The following is a 23,693-nucleotide window of genomic DNA, read 5'->3' as shown; positions in this document are numbered from 1 at the left end:
CATTCTAACTTTAACGAGGTTGTACCAGTGGTACACGATAGAAAATCAAATATACATTAAATGTCACATCTTCTTAGTGCATTTTAATTAAAGCAAAATAGAACCATAATAGAAGAATAAATAAACCTAATGGTGCATAAAATACAGTAATGAACAAGGTTAGGACCCAGGATGGCTTAGGACAATTTGATCCCTCTAAATCACAGATGCCAACAGTTAGGCTACACCAATGGTCCCCAAAACTTTTCATGGCCATGTACCCCCAACCCCTGTCCGTGCCCCCACCATGAGCCTGGTCAAGGGGGCCAGGCTGGGGCTGTAGCTCTGGGGTTGGGAGCAGAGCTGCGGCTGGGGGCCGAGGCTGGGGCAGAGCTGCGGCCAGGCTGTGGTGGGGGCTGACAGCTGGGGCCGCAGCCGGGTGTGGAGCCGTGGCTGGGAGATGGGGCTGTGGCTGGTGGCGGAGCAGAGCTGGGGGCAGAGCAGTGCTGGGTGGCGCTCTCCCTGCCCCCTGTGGGGACTGGCCAACAGTTTGGGAACCACTGGGCTACACACAGAGGGAGAAATTTTTGAATGCCAGATATAATTTCCTTCATTAAAAGATTTTTAGATCAATGATTTTTTTTGCCATTGACTTCAATAGGAATAGGAGAAAGCCCAAAGAGAAAGAAGCACGAGTAGGTGAAATCCTAAGCAAGAAAGATTCTATTTTCATGTGAATATTCCTTGCAATGAAAAATAAGACCATCAGCAGAATTTTGTCTAAACTAAAATGTTTTAAAAAGAGTTTAATTTTAAAAAGCAACAGAATAGTATTTAATTGTATCAGTTCCATATAGCTTACCAATAAAGCTATATGTTACTGTCAGGGAAAATCTAAAATTCCTATTCAGCTGATTTTCATAAGATTAATCTTCAAGAAATGTAATTTAAATCTGAATCAAAGTGATGGCACATTTTAAATACTCATAAATTGACCACAGCATATTTATAATTATGTTGATGTTGTTCTGAGTTGAGTCAAATATAATAAATTTATTGAGGATGTCATATATTACTGAGGTGCCAAATTCTGCCCTCAGATCTGTATATGCATATTTCTGAAAAACAAAGTTAATACTGAGTTTGAGGGGCTTAAAACCTAAATTATAGATAGTACACTCTCCCTTTGTCTAGCCCCCCCAAAATCACACATTTGTGATTGTGGGTCCTTCAAAAAGGGGTGAGTTTCCACCAAGAGGGGGAGTTTCCAATGCGAGTTAGAATTATTAGTATGCAGTCAGCTGAAAAAACACAGATCTTCAGGCAATTTATAAAGCATAAATTACTGTCAGCCCTTAGCTAGAATAACTTGTGTGAAAGCCTGTGTACTGTAGATATGTAACCAATAAGGAAATGGTTGTCTGACTGCATGAGTTTTACACATTCTCTAGCTCCACAGCAGATACAAATGTTAAATCTAGCACTGAAGAGGCATCATGCATGATGCCGCTAAGATCCATAAATCAATGAATGCATTATGCTCATCCATGCACACAGTTTTTCATCTGCAATAGATTACTCTGTACTTATATTCTTCATTATTCTTAACCACTTCAGACTAACATGTGTATGAGAACACAGTTGATTGTAATGTGCACATAATAAAATATGTTACAATTGGATAGCTATTGTATAGCTAGGCTGTCTATATTTTGTTTCTAATAGTATCATGACTGTCAGATCCAAATTGGGTTTCCTAATAATTTCTTTAAGCATACGGAATGAGGCACTAGGTCAACATAAAAACTTGCTCTTAATAGTTTGTAAATATCTGCCATTTTTTCCTGTAAAAGGGTAGAAAAGAATTTATCTCCATAGGCCTGATCTTTAAAATTTTAAATACGTGAGTAGTTTCATTAACAGAAAGAGACTGTTAATGAAAGTAAAGTTACTCATATGTTGAAGTGATTGCAGGACTGTGCTCTATATTAGGAAATAATGACTTTGTAACATGTTAATAAATTATTCACTAGTATATATATTTCCATTTAGTAAATTGTATTTATATTACCATGCACAAGCCATAACATTAATGAAATAAAAAAGATTTATTCTCACTAATGTGCATGCTCAAATGTATGAAAAGTACTTTGAAATATTTTCAAAGAATTAATAGCAAACTTGGCACACAAAGCAAATATATACATATCTTTTAGTCTTAGTGTGATCATTGAAATTTACATAAAACATTTATTACTTAAAATCAAGATCAAGGGCAGAATGGACTTTCTGTTGAATACCAAAGTAATTTCAAGGAAAATAGATGCATAATGTGGCATTATAAAGTGGTAACTTTAGTTCACTCAACAGTACCTACTATTTCAATTATTAGACATGAAAATATACATGTATTGACTTACCCTCATTTTTGCACAGGCATCCTGTGTTGATTCTGTGCCTCTAAGCTCTTTTACCAGCATAGAACCTAAATACTAAAATAAGAATACATTCAATTTTCTGTAGTTAAAATCCAGAGCAAAGACAAATCTACAAAAGACTGCTAAAAAGCTGAGGAAACCAAAATAGTAGTAGGTAGCCTAAATATTATAGGATTTGGATTTTTTTTTACTATATACTTTGAGATACTGGAATTTCAAATGGAGGTTGCTACTCCATATTCTGTATAAAACAGGAACATTTACTAACAAATGAATTTAGAGGGAGAACTTGTAAGTGGTACCAGCAAGTAGTTCCTCAAATTAAACAGAAAGCACTCCAGAGTGCCATCTTAAAAAATTGCATCTGATTGCAAAACAAAGCATTTACCACTTTTTTTAAAGCAGCCATCTGCAAAAATTACATCACTGTATATAATTATAGAGTTGCAGAAGACAGTAAAGCTAAGCTATGTGCAGCTGATGTGAGCCAATCAATATGCACAGATAGTTAAAATATACTGGTTTCAGAGTAGCAGCCGTGAGGTCTGTATCCGCAAAAAGAAAAGGAGGACTTGTGGCACCTTAGAGACGAACAAATTTATTTGAGCGTAAGCTTTCGTGAGCTACAGCTCACTTCATCGGATGCATTCAGTGGAAAATGCAGTGGGGAGATTTATATACATAGAGACCATGAAACAATGGGTGTTATGTGTGTATGGTAACACCCATTGTTTCATGTTCTCTATGTATATAGATCTCCCCACTGTATTTTCCACTGAATGCATCCGATGAAGGGAGCTGTAGCTCACGAAAACTTACGCTCAAATAAATTTGTTCGTCTCTAAGGTGCCACAAGTCCTCCTTTTCTTTTTTTAAAATACACTGTTTCTAGGCCTACAGTCAGAGAGTCTCTTTAAAGACTTTAGTTCACACCTGTGTGCCATAGATATGCGGACTGAAAAAAGGCAAAAATGTACACTTGTTTCAGGATAGATAGTAGTGGAGCACAGTACAGTACTGAGGGCCATAACCTGGTGCATTACAGCTAAGACAGAAAGGTAAGAAAGCCCTGTGCAACTGCATAAATATACGGTAGTCTAGTTTTATTCAGTTAAGTATTGTAGGTTATAAAATAAATTGAAATTGAAGCATATAAGCTAAACATCTGTGATTCTATCTAAGTCTTGGATCGAGTCCCAGTTAGGGCCAGATTCTGCCCCAGTGAAGTGAATGGGGGTTTTGTTATTGACTTCAGTGGAAGCAAGATTGGGCCCTTAAGCTAGAACATTCACATTGGAACGACCTTTGATCTAAGAACATTTAAACTAAAGCATATAGTCTTAGGGTATGCTTACACTTAAAACTGGTACAGATGTGTTGTCTGCTTCAGTGTAGACACTCGCTATGGCAATGGGAGGAGTTATCCCATTGCTGTATTTAATCCACCTTCCCAAGAGGCAGTAGCTAGGTTGACGGAAGAATTCTTCCATTGACCTAGAATTGGCTATACTGGGGGTTAGGCTGGTATTGCTACTTCTCTCAGGGGCATGGATTTCTTACACACTGATGTAAGTTTTCAGTGTAGACCAGCCCTCAGCTAACATCTTTCTGTGCTCCCTTTGCTGTTATAGGCCAGGTCAACACCATAAACTTACATCAGTATTGGAAAAATCCACCCCCCTGAGCAACGCAGTGCCGACGGGCGGGCTTCTCCAGTTGACACAGCTATCGTCTCTCGCAGAGGTGGATTCACTACATCGGCGGGAGACGCTTTCCTATCTGTGGAGTAGCGTCTTTACTGAAGCGCTACAGCTGCACCATTTTACGTGGAGATTCACCCATTGCTTATCTACAGTTTGGGCAAGACTGGGCCTCCCTGTTTGTACAGGCCCAAGGAGAGGGCACACAGGAACTGCCCCTGCTCTTTTGCTCCTGTGCTCTGCCCCTGCACAATGTGGTTCCTGTGCTGCTCTGACAGCAAGGCACAGGCACAGCCACTTAACATTTCCTCCAAAACTTTCACATGGGCAGACAGGCATGGAAAAAATGTCTCTTTCCTCATCAATGTCGAGCCCGTGGCAGAAGGAGGGCAAGGGAGGGAAGGGAAAGCCAGTCCCAACCCCCAAAGTGCTATTAGACATGCAGCAGCAGGCTCAGCTCTCCCCACTAGCGACCCTGTGGGGCTAACAGCTACTGAGAAGGGTCCTCACACCAGCTGAAGAGCAGAGGTGGCCAGATGCTGCCTGCAGGAAAGCCAGAGGGATGAGAATCCAGCTTCCTTCTACTGCCTGTGCTCACAGCAAAGGGGAGGAAGAGCTCACGCCCCAAAGAAGGCAGAGGACAAAGCACAGGTGGCCAGGTGCGAAGGAGAAGGAATGGTGCATCCTCTTAGAGAGTGACAACAGCTTGGGCTCCCTGAAGATTTTGTCACAGCCTCCTGGAGCTACAGCTGAGGCATTGCACCTTTATTCCACCCCAAATGAGAGTCTGTGTATAAAAGAATGTTGGTGCCCCATGTGTTTTAATATCCTGTCTTCTGACTGATCCTGCAGGGACAAAGAACTCATGATCCTTGGTTTATGCACATTTTCATCTAGTGCCATGGAAATAATGGGCAATGGTTATATTTGATTATGACTTCACTGCTGGATCAAAGTGCAAGGTAAGATGAGCTTTGAGAGGAAAAGTTTCATTAAACACAAATAGCTGTCAATTAGTAAACTTTGTAAGGAAAAATATGGAAAAAAAGCTGAAAAGTGAAATGGATTTCATTTTTTTTGTCTGATACATGTAGGATATGGGGCCATGAGCCCTTGAAATTTTACCGGTGTTTGTAACATCTTTGTAATAGATACCTTACTATCTGAAAATTCTATTGTGGCTGAATTTGTGTGCTGTGTGTATAAAAGCATCAGTTTATAAGATTGGGGAATGCGGCATGGTCACAGAAAGTGTGCCATTTGCTTTCATTGTCACTTGGATAGCCCTGTAGCCTTTTTCTGATGGCATCATTTCTCAGTTGCTATAGATGCATGGGCTGTAATACATCAGAGAACCAAAACAAAAAATATTTCTGATGTTTGCTTCTTATTTATTAACTATGGAATTGTTTCAGAGGAAATACCTTGGTCCATTAAAAATAAAGAACAACCTCCTGTTGCTGGAAAATATTATAAATTAAAAAACTCAACACCGTCAGCATTTAACATGATCAGAAACACATATATATGCAATCTATCAGAAACCAAAGCACTGATTTTACCAATACTTACAAATGCTTTATAATCACATGACTGGAAGATGAGTTTCTCTGGGTGATGTTGCCAGTACTGTACTGGAGTTGATGCTGTCGCTTCGTTAGGTGGTCGTAAGGTAATTGAAGGTTCTCCCCAGTCTCCTGTCTGAAAATCATATTTATTCTAAAAATAACATAGGTTGCAGGCAAATCTGCTATAAAGTTAGCTCTCTATTGCTCTATCTAATTTACATTTATTGTGTACTTACTATCTCTATGTTATGTAAATAATATAATATATGAATACAACTTGTATAATACTTTTCATGGTTTAGTTTATAATCCAAGAATCACCTTCTGTACAGTTCAGTGATGCTTGAACTTAATTTGTTTACTTTTTGAATAAAATAAGTAAACACTTGAATTCTTTCAAAAACATGATTAAGTTTGAAAGATATGTATGAAAATGAGAGCTCTTGAAAAGCCATAAGATATAGAAAAATCCCTCCCATTCATAGAAAAATAATTCTGCTTTGTGTTTTGCAGATTTTTCTACACAGCTAACAAATTTCCTATTACCCCAATTTATGCCATTAATTGATAATACAATATGTATATTTTCCCAAACAATCTAAATAATTCAGACTGTGATATGATTTAAATACTTATTGTCTACAAACATATAAGGCTAAAAAGCTAAATATGCTGTTGTAATTAGGCACAATTTCACTTCTTAGAAAGCAAAAAACAATTCTGAAGAGTAAAATTTTGTGCCAGGGCAGTGAGCCACCACCAGCTAATCAAAGACAATTTGTTGCCACCAACAGTCATCAACAATTCACTATGGAATGAGGCAAATTCATAATATGATTATTTTTCAGGTTAACAAAAATAGTTATAAGCAGACCTTTGAAAGCCCAGTTGCCTAATGTATTGTAAATGTTTTGTATGCATCAATTCTCTTTGCTGTGAACAATTCTTACTGTTTTATATCATTTTAAGTTTCTTCCTATTATCCCCCAAATTTTAATCTCCTGAGCTAGGAACTGTGTTTTTTTTTTTACTCATTTTTTAAATCATTATTGTCTACATTATTCTTTCCTCTTTAATCTCTCTACCTATACATTTACTTTGATCACCTTTTATTGATGTCTGCCTGTATATTTAACACTATTTCCTTTTCACATTCACACCTAACATTTGTATTAATGACTACCTTTGTCTCTTTCTGTTACCCTCTTCTGACATTTTTCTCAGGGCCAGATATGTCTCCAACCCACTCCAGGATAATCAGCGGGCTTGTAGTTTTCTCCTAAATTGTTTCATCAGGGTTATAGTTTGCTCCCAGAGGAAAAGGTTGTAGAGGTCCAGTCCAAAAGGCCATCACAAACTTGATGATTCAGACATGGATGTTCCCCATCATGTATAATTCTGGGGCTACGATCAACCTTCAGAAATTCTCTTTTTTCTGCAACAGATTCTCTCTCTCTCCATTTTCCTCTCCTATGTGATTATTTTCTACTTTGATTTGTTCTACCATTTTTTCTACCACTACATCTACAAGGATATTTACCATCTTTGCAATACTTTTTTCAGTTTGGGTTGGAATTGGCAACAAATTGTTGGCAGTTAATTAACATGTAATTTAATAGAAAAATGGAATTGGGTTAAGATTCCTTTTAAAAAAGGTTATGGAAACACTTAATTGATGTAAAACATATGGAAATATTCTAACCAAAGAGCGATTTAAAAGTCTAGCAAACTACCACCTTATCAATTAAACCAGGACAGAGTAAACAAAACAAGGATGGTACATCCATTTTCATGTGTCACACAGTAGTGAAAGGACAGAAACTTGCACAACTTTGCAATGAAAAGCAAGAGGTAACTCTGGAAACATCAATATTACTCTGCCAATGTGATAACTTAAAGCAAGTGTACACATCATAAAACAAGTAGAAGCCGCTTAACACCAAGATTATTGCTCCCATCCACAGATGGTACAGTACAGTAATTCACAATCTGCCTATTTAATGTTGCTTAGATACTCCAAAAATAGGGACCTTATAAGTACCTAGCAGCTCTACGGAATGTCCCTCTGCAGAAGTTAGCAGTATAGACTGCATAGCTGCAACATTCACATTTTGGAAGGAAAGCAGTGTTGCCACTGTTCCAGTTAGGGCATATTGTGATGTGTTCAGAGAATATTCACCCTCTTTTACAGAAATACTGATTCAATATGATTAAAAAGAAAGGGCATCGATTTGGAGCCTGATTTTCTTCTCTCTCAATTCAATGCAGGATTTACTACCAGCTAAAAGGAGAGCAGGATTGAATCCTTCAGGAGAGTTTATGTCGTCCTTAATAGTCGATTGTTCAAGGGCCCCTAGATGTCAGAACACTTGAAATCCTCTTGCCTTAAGACTTTTTTGTTTCAGTAGTGGCTTTTAATGAACTAAAGATCTGCTGGACAATTTATAGGAGGAAACTATTTTGCTGGGGGGCATGCCTCATGCATGTAGTAAGAGGACATTGCCATGGACCAGGCCTGATAAAAGGATGGATGGAGTAAAGAAGCCATAAAGGTAATGCCTTTGATCCTTGCTTCTTGAACCCTGACTATTTCAGGGGTTTTAATAAGGTAGGAACAGGAGTCCCACAGTAGAGATGACACTGGGTCATGTCTCTAGACCCCCATGCTGCACTGGTCCAAAGAGGATTTATTCCCATACACAGAGGACAGATAGCAGTAGGAGATTAAATGAGGAGCAAAATGAGTAAATTAATTTACAATTTGGACCATTTTTGCACAAAAGATATTAAAAGTAAAAGTATTAAAAAAACCTTTAAAAGCTGTTCAGGAACCAATATTTCAGTCTGTGAATGGAGAGCAGTGGCAGGAGAAACAGTGAATATTGCTAACAGACAGGTCTAATGTATAAAGGAGCTAAGAAGCAACAATCTTGAGGAAATAAGAAATAATCTTCAGATGAAACAATAAAGATCAAGTATGACACACTTGCAGAGGGACTGTACAGATACCATTCCTTTGTATTAATCACTCTATTAATAAATACAATCATAGAAACAAAGACCCTATTCCCTTTCAATTTAGATAAAAAAATTGATAAAATTACCCTAAAAGTGCTTGGGACTAGAATGGTGGATCTAAATACATAACACAGCTGAGAGAGCTACAGAAACCTGCTGTTACTGACAGACTATTGGAGTTGAAGACCTTTTGTGTATTCCAATCAGCATCTTCTCGTAGAGATAGCAACTACTAAGAAATGCTGCAAACAATTAAACATTGTATGCGTGGATAATTTTTGATTGATGAAAAAAGAAGGCATGTTACCCACAGAGCCCTGTAATGCTCTTTTGTAACTATATCATGTGTTCTTTAGCATTCAGCTGAAGCTATGTTTTCATCTCATTTCTTTTTGATTGCCTCCTACCAAGCTCCTTATAATTTTAAACAACGCTATTGCCAATACCCGCTATTTCTCCTAAGTCAATAATAGCAGTTACTATTTGAAAATATTTAGACTGGAACAAATACGCATGCCTGTATAAACAGAGCAGTAGCCTTTGTCTATCCTTACTCCATCGTCTCCCTACTGATTTTCACCTTCACTTGTCCCATCAGGTCTAAAGTTAGATTGTAAACTCTTCAGGATGGGGACCATGTCTTTCTATTTATTCTGTGGGGTAACAGGGCAGACTCTACGACCCTGTGTAGGAATAAAGGGCTTTTCTGTTGAGTCAATAAAATGCTGTACTGAAATTTAGGACAATTATAGCTGAGTCATGTTGGCAGGGGAGTCTAGTTTATTCCATCCAGGATATAAAGGAGTGGAAGCAGCTCTTTGGGCAAGAGGAGATCCTAAAGGGAAACTGTAGGGCTTGAGGAGGAAGCTTAGGCTTAAACGTTTGAGTTACGAATAATAAAAAACCTGAGGGGTGAGTTTGGATACTAACTCATGGTCCGTATATTGGGATTCAGGCCATTCACAAGTACCTAATGCATCTTCAGCCACTATAAAAATAATACAATGGTCTCCATTTGTAAGCTACGACACTGGACCTATCATCTTTAATTTAGTTTTAAATAGCACGTATGTTCTTATAAATCTTTTGATTTCAGTACTTTCATTTGTAAGACCCAGAGATAACCAAACAACTAAATATTTCATATTACAACACACCATATATGTGGAGGTGATATCGCTGTGATGAATTGGAGACACATGTGATAAATTTATTCATTACATGTCTTTACTTTGTCAAATACCAGAGCAATTTATCACATGCTTGTGGTAGCATTCCATGCCCACTAGTCTGTCTCCTTGGGGCTTATTTTAACATTCCATACCACTCCCCCCGCCCCAGCTTCCAACAGCTACTGTGTTGTTTGTTTGTTTTCCCTAAACTACCCTGAGAGAGAAATGTTTCCTTCTCTTCCTTCCTACAAATATGGATTTTCCCCTCACAAAATTACGCCAAGCCAAGTCCAGCGGGGCAAGATTCAGTCCTTTGTCAGTGATGGATTTTCTAGCCATAAATGTCAAAGCTTTGAATTCAGGTATCTCATGTTCCTACAGTACTTTATATCACTGGGAATGAGGAGACTTCCAGCTTCCCAGTGGACCACACCATTCTTGCTTCTCGCCCTAAAAAAGACTGGTTTATTGGATATTAATTAAGTGACACTGAAAAAGTAGATTAAAACTATTAGGCCATTTTTAGAATTGCTGCACATACGTTAGTTTTAATTTTTCCCTCCTGCAGTTTGACTCAAGGTAACTAAGGAATCTGACTGCAGAGACAGAGATGTCAGAAGTAATCCCCAAACAATTTTTATAAACTCTCTAAACCATTCATAATCTCTTTCTAAAATATGGAAGGTACAAAACTTGACACAGAAAAGCTAGAGCAGGCCTGTTTTAAAGGGTTTTAAATTTTGTTTTTTAACTGAGACTATTTGTTGTAATTGTCCACCAGTAAAGCCAGGTGCCTAGTTCCAGCGCTATGCATTAGTTACCAGGACTATAAACAGGAGCACACACAAGACAGTGCTTTTAGCTGAAATTTTAAAATTTTTGTCCCTGGAGGAATTTTAAGTGTTCTGTGGACCAGTCAAAAATCTAGTTCAATTTTTTTTTAACATCCACAGTCAGAAGATAGATTTCCTATGGCCATTTCAGAACCTTTCAAATCTTTGTTTTTGATTCAAATGATTCAAAATGATTTGTAAACGATTCAAAAAGTTTCTTGTTATGCTTGAAGAAACTCTGAAACTTTCTAAAGAATGGTAGCTGAGGTATCCTTCTACCACAGAGGTAATTCAAGATGGCAGTCATGTCATGTGTATGGGACCTTCATGAGCCTCTTAAAAGTATCATATATGGGGAAAACGTAAACTATTAAGAGGGTGTTCCATACAGCATGTTACAGATAACTTTTTACTATCACTTGAATAGCACAGTTTTTCACATAAATTACATAAATTTGGGGCATTATCAAGGTCACATATAATTCACAAAAAATGGCTTACTGCCACAGCAAAGAGGGCATCATCTCAAAGTTCATCAGTTAGGTATGAGGAATGTAGATCCTGCTTATTAACAGGAAGGCTGATGCACAAAACAGGGTGCACAAACTAAGCAACTTACACATTCTTGCTTTAAAATAAATGAGCAAACAAAAAGTGCTGGAACAGGCATCAAATCTACAATGAGGTAAGTTTTAACTTAACTCTAGAACTAAAAATTCCTTCATCTCCAGTCACACAATCAACATAAAACTAATCACACACCATGATAAATGAATGTACACACACATAATCCCACACGTCAGCAGACAGTACAAATTGTTTTGCAATTTCAACACGACACCCATATATAAGTACTAACAACACCATGGCAACACATTACACTTCCGTACAGTGACAACATAGCCGTTTATTACAGCATCTTACATTATGAACCTGATGCATCGCTGAGAAAGGAAATCCTGCATTCTGGTTGGTCCATATCTCACAGACAGAAGACTGCTAACATAAACAGAAAACTGCATCTCATCTTGTAAATATTAATGCACTACAACCATCAAAAAGCAGGAATAAGAGTATGAAAAGAAAAAGATAGCAACAACAGTTTAAAAATAGCAGCACCTAGAGTCAGTTTTCATTTCTTTGTTGACAAAACATTTTTTGGACTTACTTAAAAATATAGTTTATTTAGAGACTTCAGAAGAGATTTCACACTGCGCATACAATAAAAATAATTTAATCAGAAATGCTGGTGAAATCCAGCTCTGTAAATAGAAAATAAATAAACAAAAATAAATAAATGGAAAAAGGTGAGAGAGGAGGCAAAATGGGTTGCTTTCAGTTTGTTTTTTACCAGTCAAAAGGCCAGTTGTATTTTGGTTTTTGAGTTACATTGGAGCGAGAGGGTTCACAGAGATTTTTTTGGGTGGGTGTGAAATCAGGAAAAATTAGTAATAGTGAAATAACTTTAAAATTCCATGTGCACTGTAGCTATTAATAGAGGAAAATGAAAGAGAGTAAAGTGAAGTGATCACCAACCATCTCCCTCCAACAGTAATTCCCTTTCATTCAAACATTTAGGGCCCAATACTGCCCTCTACTGCATCCCTCTGAAGTTAATCAAATGGGCAGCATTGGTCTTATACTGTCCATCCAATATTTTACAAGAAACCTGCATTAACAACAGTAAAGTAAGGATCATATTGCAGTAACTGTAGCAAAAGCAACAGAACAATATAGGCATAGCATCTGTCAGCCCCTTTTGCGTATTTCCTTAGTGGGGATGCCATCGAGAAAAGCCACTGTGACACTACAAGAAATGCTAAGATAACATTTCATAGTAGCCAAGCAACTAAAATAAGCGCCAGATGTGGGAACTGCCCACAGTATCCTGAGCGGGCAGCAACAAAAGGCACTAAACACATGAGAAATGCAACTGCAGCCTCTAAAATAGCTAGCAATTAGTACATCAATAGTTTAACAGCAATATACACAGCATAGCTGGCAGCTAAAGACAACACCAAGAATTTAATATCAGTGTCCAAAAAAGTTAGCATTCAAATAGACACAACTGTGTGCAAGAAAGTGACTCTTGCCCTTACCTTTTGCTGTGTGAAATCTGGATGCCTTGCAGGGTGACAGGCTAGGTCACTGCTAACATTCTGGTGACTGGCAAAAGCAGATGGGCTTTCTCTGGGCTAACCTGCAAGTCCTCCCAGATTGGCTGGTAGCAAACTAGTATCTTTCACTTGTCTTTATTTCCCTCAAGTTTCCAGAGATATTTTTTTAAAATGTTATCTCCCCTCATAAGTATCTTTTAAACCCTTCCGTATCTGTTGTTCACTTTTTGGCTCCCCATTTTGTTTCCCAAGAGTCATATCTCCTGGCTCTGTATCCCACTGGTGACTTTAATAATTTGAGTTCCAGGATCCACAGGACAGTACACTTTGATGTCATGAAATATCTAATGAAAACATAGCCTTGACCTTTCCAATTTCCTTCTTGTCCATCCTGATTCTGCTATCCATCTCAAAACATATCCCCACATCTAAGGACATTGCTTCTGGCCCTCCTGTCCTCCTCAGGCTCACCCTGCTACTAACTATCTTGAAATACATTTCCCCAGTAGCAGGGCCAGGTGTTAATGCAACCCCAAATACTCTTCTTGCCCACATATTCTTAAGCTGTTTCACAGAGTATTCTTTCGGGTCACTTGATTCCTCTTTTTATCTACCCCATATTCTCATGCCTACTCTTCCACTGAAGAGGCACTCCAGAATGACTTTCTGACTGCCTGCAGTGACACTTGGGTGAAGGAAGGGAACTACGCTTTTGCAAAACTAACTATATTAATAGTGTATTAGTAGTCTACAAAGGTACTTTTTACAGTTAATATTAATTCTCCTAAAGAATTACCTCAGCCCTGCTTTACTCTGTATAATGGAGTACAATCTTCTGTAGAACATATCTCATTTAGCAAGGTGTTAATTGAGTTCTGATTTGGACAAAATGTTCATAGTGACTAACAGCTTGATCCTGCAAAAACTTACTACCAGGTGCGACACGGATTCCTGTGTATAGTCCCAGTGAGCAGGCTACCCACAGTAATCAGCCATACACCCAGTAGTAACTATTTGCAGGATCAGGACTTAAGAGAAATTATATTTTTAAATGTAAAAGTTCTGAAAAGAGGCACTAAAGTGATTTAAAGAGCATTCTATATGACTATAGCAACATCCAATGGGATGTAGCACTTCTCATAACACAGTTCTGTGCTACTGATGTTTCAGTGGATAGAAAATTTAGGCACAGAGGAAAAATATTAATGTTATAAAGGACAATGGGTTTTTATGCAGAAACCAAGATTTTCCTGCCACTGAAGAAAATAATATTTAGCATTTACTGTATACATCTTCTGTGGCTTCAAAGTGCTGAACAAACAGTAATCAATGAAGTATCAAATTCCCTGCGAAGCAGCTAAGTTTGCTTTTTTCTATTTTGAATATGGAGAAACTGACCAAAGAAGAGAGATTGAGTGACTGTCCAAGGTCACAAACTAGTTAGTAGGGGAGTTGGGATTAGAATTCAGGAGCTACCAATTCCCAGTCCCCTAGAACATGCTACCTCAAAACAAGAAAAGAACAAAATGTATAGCCACCCTCCTATCTGAACAATAGTGTACACAAACAAAAAAAACCTTGGCCACTTAATACCAGGAACACAGAGCTCTGTGAGAAAAGGTTAGCAACTAGCAACATTTTGCAAAGGGATACTGTGAAGGACAGAAAAAATGTCATCAGCTATTCCTAATAAATATTAATATATGCACAAAGAAATAAATGCAAACTATTAACATTCAAACAAAACAACAAAACATGCATATTCATATGAAATCACATTCCCACAAAATAGATACAGATAGATCAAATATACAGGAGGTTCCTCAGATCATTGTCCCATTACAACTTGGGACACTTTAGAAGAATTGTGTTCAGAAACTTCCATTGCTTCTGTCAACCTCGCTTTAATTTCTTACTTTCATAAAATATATTCACACAAAGAAAAAAATATGACTAGCTTTTTTCCCCCCTGTGAACTTCCTCCACTGAATGCATCCGATGAAGTGAGCTGTAGCTCACGAAAGCTTATGCTCAAATAAATTTGTTAGTCTCTAAGGTGCCACAAGTCATCCTTTTCTTTCTACTATTTCAGACATCCATTGTTCAGGTAATGGCCAATCATACCACAGAATGTTTGAGCACCTCACTCTTTCCCAGTTTTCTTTTAATCTACTCTCCTTTTTCCTGCAGTCCAGTATTTCCATAGGTGAAAAAAAATGGTAGCCCTGTTCTCTAAAACATGTCTAAAACTTGTCTGAGAATGTTCTCATAAATCCTGAGACACATCTGCACCGGTATAACCAAAATACTGGTGCAGAGTGTAAGTGTTCTAATAAAATACTACTTTTACCTGTCACTTAGGTCATGCTTTTCATTAGATTTGCAAGCACTTCACCAGGCTCATTATCTCCATTTTACAGATGGTGAAACTGAGGCACAGTCCAAATTGGACTTGTCCAACGTCCCACACAGGAGTCAATGGCAGAGTCAGGATTAGGACTCAGGTCTCTGCATTCCAGGTGCCCTATCTGCCGGAAGAGCAGTACCCAACCAAGTTATGAACCATTCTAACTCAAGCTAACAGGGGAGAACAGGTGGAGAGGCTGAGAAGAGAAAAGGTTGTACACTTTTCTCCCTTCTTCCTACTTCCCTCATAAACATCACATATGGAGTTCAAGACAAACAGCCCCTTTGCCCCCACCAAGTAGAGGTTGCATCTATTAAACATGGCGAGTGAGCTTGTAATATTTTGAGAACTTGGGAAGGATTAACAGACAACCACCTTATACCATTTCTGCTGTAACTCCATCCCCCTACCCTCAAATAAAATGGTAAAAGTTGGAATTGAAAAATGCTTTAACCTTGGCTATTAGATAAAGTGGCTGAGGGAATCTCTTTTCTGGGACCAACTTCAGGTGATCTGAAGAAGAGTTCTGTGTAAACTCAAAAGCTTGTCTCTCTCTCTCTGTCTCTCTATCTCATCAACAGAAGTTGGTCTAATAAAAGATATTACCTCACCCAACTTGTCTCTCTAATATCCTGGGACCAACATGGCTACCACAACACTGCATTAACCTTAGCTAGTCATGAGAGACTAGACTCCTGTAGACTTATTCAAAGCAGGATCTAATTCACCCAGCTGTAATTACAGACACTACACATCTTGCTGAGCCATGGGATAAATGAACAATGCTCAGTGCTTGTGATCTATGGGGCAGCTTCATGGTTGCACTAGTGCAGGGACGGATGGGAGGAAGCTCGCAGCCCCTTAATTCAGCACCTCTATGTGTGTGTGTGTAGGGCGGGGGGTGCCTCTGTGACTGAACATATTCTCACAGGGCAATTCAAATGGGATCCTTGGATGCATAAGCAAGGGAATACTGAGTAGGTATAGGGAGGTGATACTACCCCAAGGCATAGCATTCGTGAGACTATTCCAGGGATACTGATTCCAGTTCTGGTGTCAACATTTTAAAAAAGATTGTTGGCAAGATTGTTTCAGAAAAGAACTACAAGAATGATTTGAGGCCTGGAAAACCTGCCAGCGAGAGGCTAGAGAAGCTCAAGCTATTTAGTTTATACAACAAAAGGTTAATTGGGGACTTGATCACAGTCCTACATGGGGAAGGGATTTCCGAAAGCAGAGAGCTCTTTTGTTCTGCCATTGTCTGTTAGACTAAAGCCAGTGGCTGGAAACTGAAGATAAAATAAATTCAGACTAGAAATAAGATACAATTTTTTAACAGTGAGAGTAATTAACCATTGGAACCATTTACCTAGGGATGTGGTGAATTCTCCGTCACTTGACAACTTTAAACCAAGACTGGATATCTTTCTAAAAATATGTTCTAGATCAGCTAGTGATTATGTGCTTGATGCAGGAATCATGGGGTGAAAAATGTCCAGTCTGCTATGCAGAAAGCCAGACTAATATGATCATAATGATCTCTTAAAATGGTCCTACACCAGGGTAACTGTGGATCTTGCAGCGAGTTGCCTCTGCATAGTCATGCTTGTGTGATGCAACCCCCTTGTAGAACGGAGCTTGAGAGCTATCCAGAAAGCAGTCCCCCAGAGAGGACTGGGGCCACATAAATGCTCTGTTGCTGCATGAAATGTTTGGAGTCTGTAGTAAAATGGCAATCAAGGGGTTAACTGAGTTACTCAGAGTATTATGCGTTGGAGCCATGTTCCACTCCTCCTTTACCTCCTGTTTAGTTAGTGGGTGTTTCCTCCACTCTCTTATGTAGCTGAATAAAGCAGCACGTTCCCAGCTTGCATTACTGTAAGTAGAGTGGGTTTCTTGTGCACGGAGCAGACTCTTTCCGGCACCACCGTTATAAAAGAGCTGTGCAGATCCAGCTATCTCAATTCCTTCTGCCGAGTCCAAGAGAAGTCACATGAAAGAAGAACTCTGAGGAAGAGGGGGAGGTGAGCAGTTGGCATGAACATGCAGCAGCAAGGTTCTAGTGTTTCCACTGCTCCTCTCCCAGGCCAGGCGGGGGTGTGGAAAAGCATCTCACAAGTAGGGATATCCAAAGGTTACTTTCACGAACAAGCCCTTTTGAGCCCCCTAGTGAAAATGGAGGGGGAGGAAGTTCTGCCTTCCTGATAATTCTTCACATGAGGAGGATTTGCAGAAAAGTGCAGGCCATCTTGAAGTGACATTTTCCTAAGAAAGCAACTTGAGCCATGGCTACGTCTGCTGCAGAAGTATGTACCTTGTAGTTGTCCTTTGATATAAAGAGAACAAAGCTTGTTTGTCTTGAACCAGCTGAAGACCTCCTTCACTTGACTATGATCCCCAGGATGGAATTCCTCTCCACTCAATCAACGTGCCTGTGGTTGAGATGAGCTGCTACACGCAGGGAGACTCGGTAGACTACAAGCTGATGATTCAGATTTGTTTTCATCCCATTAAACAGGAGCTGGTTTCTTCTGGGGGAGATTGCTTAAGGTTCCTTCTGTCAGTTTTTGTAGACTATTACTGCCTTGTGTGATCTGAGAAAACACATCAGTTTCCTCAGAGCAAGATGCATCGTTACAGTTCAGAGTACTAGTGCACTGATATACAGTGTACAGCAAATCTTTTGCTGACTGACCATTTCCCCTATGCTAATGTTTTTTCCACAAATGCTCCCCAGCCTGTTATCTTTGCATCTGTCAGTTATTCCCTGACTGGACATCTCTGGAGATTGTCATGCTGGGCTTCCTGGGTTTATGCATCTCAATGCTAATACTATATACAAGGAAAAAACAGACTGTCAACATCTTGATGAACTTAACAAAGGAAATCTTCATAATCTTGGGACTGAAGACATTTCACCATAGCTACCCTGACTTTCTGTGCAGGTGATGATTTAAGGTGGAGACTGGCAGGTAATGTGACACAAAATTCTGAACTAACAACCAATATTTAAGATCAGAGGACATAATATTAAAATTTGGTTGCCTTCGGTTAAGCACCAATTATCCATATTAGGCACCTAAAATATATGGACTCCTTTTCAAAAAAGCACCCATAGCTTCACTGGAAGGCCTTAGTCCTTTCCAGGAGCTAAAAGACTTGGATATTGGAGCTTAGAGCTCTTCTCTGGACTCCAGAGATCCTTGAACTTTTTATTTTAGTTACTTTGTCAAGAGGAACTCTCCCTGGATCTTCCAGATCATCCTTACAAAAATAATGGTTGTATAAGTGAGAAAACCTGTAAATGAGTAATTATCACATATGTCCGCATCTTGGTTTAGCATTTGTGGCATTAATTGTACCATTAACACCAACTATTAAAGTTGCACATTCTTCTTGGACTCTGTATGCTGAAGCCGTGTGCAGATCTAATATACATCCCACTGCATTATTTCAAAAAGCAAAAGTGTGTCACATTTTTGAAAATATTAAGATTTTTCAAGTAGAAATTACTTTGAGTTAGTTCTTAATTCCGTTTTTATAGTTTACTTAGCCATATTCAATATACTAGGAGGTGAGATTTAGAGCTTCATAGAAAATATGTATACAAAAAGACAACATTCTTTCAGTAACATATTTATCATACAGCCCAAAATCTCATATAGTCATTTTTCCTCTGCCATAAATTCAAGCTCTTCACAGTTCAGCAATCTTTCAGTATTTAAAAATATAATACATTTTAAAAAGGCGAAACTTTCAACATTTCATTAGGTTCTTATTGAGGTTTTCTTACATTACGTCTGTCTTGTGTTCTTCAACGTTTATATTTTCCATCGGTTGGTTGCATTTTGAAACAGAAGTCAAACTCTCAAACAAAAGCAGAACAAAAGATTTTCATCCACATTGGCCTCATCCTCATTTTAATCATTTCTTAAATCCACTGCAATAGTAAAGTACTCTTTGCCATAATATATTTCACCAACAATTTCAACTGTTGATAAAACACATTATTCTCACTTTAATCCACTGCTTCTTGCGGATGATCATCTTGCACATTGGTGTCTTCCTTTAGACATTCAATCCTTAATTTCCTCCATAATCTTTAAATCCCTCCAAAGGTGAGAGTGGGGGGAAAGAACAAAAGAAATACACAATATGATAAACGAACAAAAATTCAGACTCATGGTTAAAACCCAGGACTGAGTCTCAGGAGGTTTGGGTTCTATTAATGACTCTGCCACAAGCTTGCTCTGTAACCCTGGCCACATCACAATCTCTCTGTGCATCAGTTTCCCTAGGAGTAAACTGGAGGACATGATATTTACCCAGGATAGCCTCAAGGACATTTTGAAGATAAATTAATTTCGTGAAACACTTGGAAGATAGTATAGAAGTTCAAGGTATAAAGAGCTGAAAACATTCTCCCTTAGCTCTTTTCACAGAAATCTGTATCTCCCTCTCTAGCTTTTATTACACTTTTACTTAACTGGAGATAATATTTAGTTGTTGCTAGTAGGTATAGTTCTACTTATGGTATAGGCTCCTATGTCTTAGTCCTAATCCTTCAATCAATTACAGATCTACCAAAACTTCACATTCCACGGTGGCACTACACTGATTGGAATGACTTTATGTAAAAAATGCACACTCAAGCTATTATCCTCTTACATTACCTGGCCCTTAAGTTGCAGAATAGAATGTCAAATCAAATAATGAAAACAAAGAGCCCAGAAAGGCTTAAAAATGGAGTGGGCATAGGGTTCAGCCCTGGGTTCCCTCTTCAGTGAATTCCCTTGACCAAGAACATGTGAATTCAATTTTTCCCACCCTTTTGAGATATGAAAGAATGTCTTTCTTCCTATTACTACAGTATTACAATACCAAGGCCAAAGTAATGAAGGAACAACAATGTCCTGGTTTTGCAACCTTTGATGCATTTTTACTCTAGGTGTTAGAGTTTCTTTGTTGTCTGTAAAATCTTTAGTCTTAAAGAGCTGAGATTTTAAGCAGCGTTTCTTAAGAAACTTAACCTGGCTTCCTTTTCACACCCATGATTTTCCCTGCCACAAATGACAGATCTTGTTGAGATGTTAGAGCCTGATCTTAACCTCACTAACTGCAAGAGGACTCTTTCCATTGTCATCAATGAGCTTTTCAGCCAGCGCTTGGTCTTTGCCCTGGAAAAACAATATTTCTATGAAGTTTATCAGTCAGGATTGATGGTAGCTAACATTAGGATCATTAAGTGCACCATGATGTGTGCCTCACTGGAGAAGGCACTGGACTCCAAAGATCTGCCAACCACACTTCAGAAGCAGCAGCTTCCACCACTATGATCTCCTGTAATGCTCAGCAAATTGATCTGTGCTTGGCTCCAGCGGACAGAGAGAAGGCAAACAGAGCCGAGCACTGCTCAGCAGAAGTGACCTTTTGGAGCTGTGGAACTTTTCCCCACTCATATTTGGAGGAGGCAGGAAGAAGGGCCTGACATTTGGATGAATCTGAGCCCCATTTTGCCTTCCATCGCCCCAGTTAGGCTTCTTTGACCCCTATGGCAAACTAAGGATCCTCAAGTTACATATCTAGTCTGGTTTTCTAAATGGACACTTTGAGCACGCAGATTAATATTCTCCTCTGAAAAGAGTTCATTTGCCTGTGACAAGCTGCCTTTTGCTGACCTTCAGGAGTCATTTCACTCATTTCCCAAACAAATGAATCAGTGATTTCCATTCCAATTTCAAGGTTTACTAATCTCGAGTGTAACTGGAGCTACATTGAATATGCTGATTTGATCACGTTCATCTATAACTTGCAGGCTCAGCACTAAATCATCTTCTGCCTCCAATACCAATGAAACACAGGCTAGTCAGTCTTATCTTGATAGGTTTCACAAAGTCCTTTTCACAATCATCTGTGTTACATTCTGGTAATCTCAAGGATTTCGAAGATTTTACATTTTGGCTGGGATTTTAAAAGGAAATTCAATAGGATTTGGGTGTCTAAATTGCTTAGGCTCCTTTGAAAATCTCTGCATTACTCTTTTTTACCTCCCTGTACTACAAAATGACCAGAAAGTAAGTACTGTGATCATCTAGTCTGACCTCCTGTAGTGGCAGGCTCATCTGTGTTAAACTAATTTAATCCAATCTTGTCTCAATCAAGCAAATAAGTCATCGATTTTTAGAAATAAGATCGGAGTATGATTTAGAAGAATGATGTAAACCTTTTGTCCTCTAAAGTATTAAATGGCCTTAACAAAAGCAGGAGGGTTGATATCTAATGCAAAAATCAGCATGCTTGATGATTAATACATAGCATATAGTGAAAATATGTGTCATATTAACGACAGAACAATTACAGTGCATTGATTCTTTTAAAATATTTTCTTTGGATTTTAGATTTTAAAATAAAGCTCAAAATAGGTTTACCGGAAAGTTTAAAATCAAATAAAGTTGAGAAAGGAGCTAAAGTGAACAGTGTGATAGCCATGCATTCCTTTTAGTAAGCTATAAATCTGTAAATTGTCTTTCATCCAGTAGCCTCTCTCCAATGTAAGCTAAAATGTGCCCATTAAATATGTGATGAAAAATGAATCTAAAAAACCCTCCAAAATTACAGCATTGAGGACTTGATCCTGAGGTACTTAAGTACATGAATCTCCCTATGATTGAGTGTATACCCCTTGAATGGAACCTGGCAAAGAAAGGGTTAAGGGACGAAGGAACTATGCAAGCTAGCCCCAGTAACATGTGGTAGAATAAAAAAGGACTTGTCTGTGAGAAGTACTCTAGCTGGGGGCAGGACACTTTCAATAACTGCTTGCGAAGAAGTCAGTCTGGGACAAACCAAAGGAACCTACAAATGTTTGGATTAGAAGAGACTGCTAGATACAACAGAGGGCAGTGTATCCATGCATAGGATCAAACTGAATGCTTTACTTTCAAGAGGAATTTTTGGGAGAGACTAAAGATCTGGAACAGCCTTTCACTATGAGTACCAAAAACAACAGACTAACCAGTTTTAAAATTGATCTTAATAAATTTACGAATAGCTTACATAATGGATTTGCCTATGATAACAGGAGACTGGACTTGATGATCCAGGAGAGCTTTTCCAGTCCTATGTTTCTAAATAAGGTTCATTTCAGCAAAGCATTTGGGGCACATGTCAAGATGCTGAGAAAAAAAAAAACTCAATTCAAAATGTCTATTTTGAGACCAGATTGGCTAAGCAAAACCCAGTTTAACCTCTTAAAAGCATGACTCGGACAAACTGAGAATGATCACCACATGGAGTCACTGATATTCCCATTGATGTTAATGGGAGTTCTGCATACATCAGTACCACAGAACTGAATACAGAGCTAGATTTGATGCTAAAACAGCCACCACTCTAAGCTGTGATTTCATTCTGGATCTGTCTTTTTTCATTTGGTATCTGAAGGAATCCTGAAGGATGACTGTCCTAGTTTTTCACTGAGAAAGTGAGAGAGAAGGAGCAGAAGAGCATTCACTGTGTACCAACTCTCAGGAAAACACCAACACTTAAGTGGTTTTACAAATACATTGAGGCAGGAGAGGTACTAAATGCCCCGTTCTTTCTTTAGATAGGAGGCACATATGATGGCCTTTCCAGAAAAAAATTATTTTTTTCTGAAAAGTCCCTATGTATCTGAGGAAGGGATGTTTCAGACCTCTCTGGAGGATCAGGATGTTAAGACAGGAAGAAAGGAAAGCGAAAGGGAGGCAGGCTGGGCTGCTAAAATGGTACTTAAAAAAACCCAAAACATTAGAGACTAAAAGAGGAAGAGGGAAGTGTGAACCAAGTGATAAAATGTGCACAAATCAGTCTACTCAACCACAAATTATGAGATATTTCATATTCAATCTTCCAAGATTTGTGACCTTCAAAGAAGTATTTTTACAGTAGGTAAAGTGGTTAAGCAGGTACAGGGATAAATGTCGTCCCCCCCCTCCCCCATGGACTTCAGTCAAACTTCCCCTCACCGTGAAAGCCTCGCAAATTTATGTTTGAAAGCAAGCTTGCACACTGGGCAACTTTCCCCAGCTCTGTTTCTGGATTAGAATGAGAGCCCTAATTCAGTAGGATAAAATTATACAACAGCCAAGTTTAAATTTTTCTTTGAAAAAAAAATCTAATTTCACTTTCCTATAAATGTTTGCCTTAACAAATGGGATTCATCAACTGCTCTTGGATTCCCAGGTAGCATATGGGTTTCATTTTTCATTTGCATTTTTAATTGCTTTTTCTCTACACGCATTTAACAAAGAGATTGCAGCCTTTTCTCTATCATGTAGACTATAACACAGTTATTTGCACAGTCTTTGCCACTTTAAGGTTGAACTACTGAAATACGCTCTACTTTGGGCTATGCTTGAAGACTACTTGGAAGCTTCACACAGAGCAGAATGTAGCAGCCTGCCTGCTTAGTGAAGTGAAC

General features: G+C 38.6%; 1 protein-coding gene across 16 annotated transcripts in view; it reads right to left on the bottom strand.

Annotated features, from left to right (window-relative positions):
• Positions 1-23,693, bottom strand: part of ANKS1B (ankyrin repeat and sterile alpha motif domain containing 1B) — a 754,695-nt gene that overhangs the window by 47,968 nt on the left and 683,034 nt on the right. For 8 of the 16 annotated variants that reach the window (XM_077807668.1, XM_077807669.1, XM_077807671.1 and 5 more), the window contains 2 exons: positions 5,690-5,818; positions 2,396-2,471 (listed from right to left, as the gene is read on the bottom strand). In XM_077807668.1, coding sequence (XP_077663794.1) covers positions 2,396-2,471; positions 5,690-5,818 — 205 coding nt within the window. Of the gene's footprint in view, positions 1-2,395; positions 2,472-5,689; positions 5,819-11,632; positions 11,708-23,693 lie in introns of all 16 variants that reach the window. The other 8 variants (XM_077807665.1, XM_077807673.1, XM_077807674.1 and 5 more) reach the window with 2 other exon arrangements.

Source organism: Eretmochelys imbricata, chromosome 1, assembly GCF_965152235.1.
Source record: "Eretmochelys imbricata isolate rEreImb1 chromosome 1, rEreImb1.hap1, whole genome shotgun sequence".
Classification (NCBI taxonomy): Eukaryota; Metazoa; Chordata; order Testudines; family Cheloniidae; genus Eretmochelys; species Eretmochelys imbricata.
This window is presented reverse-complemented; position numbering and strand designations above follow the sequence as displayed.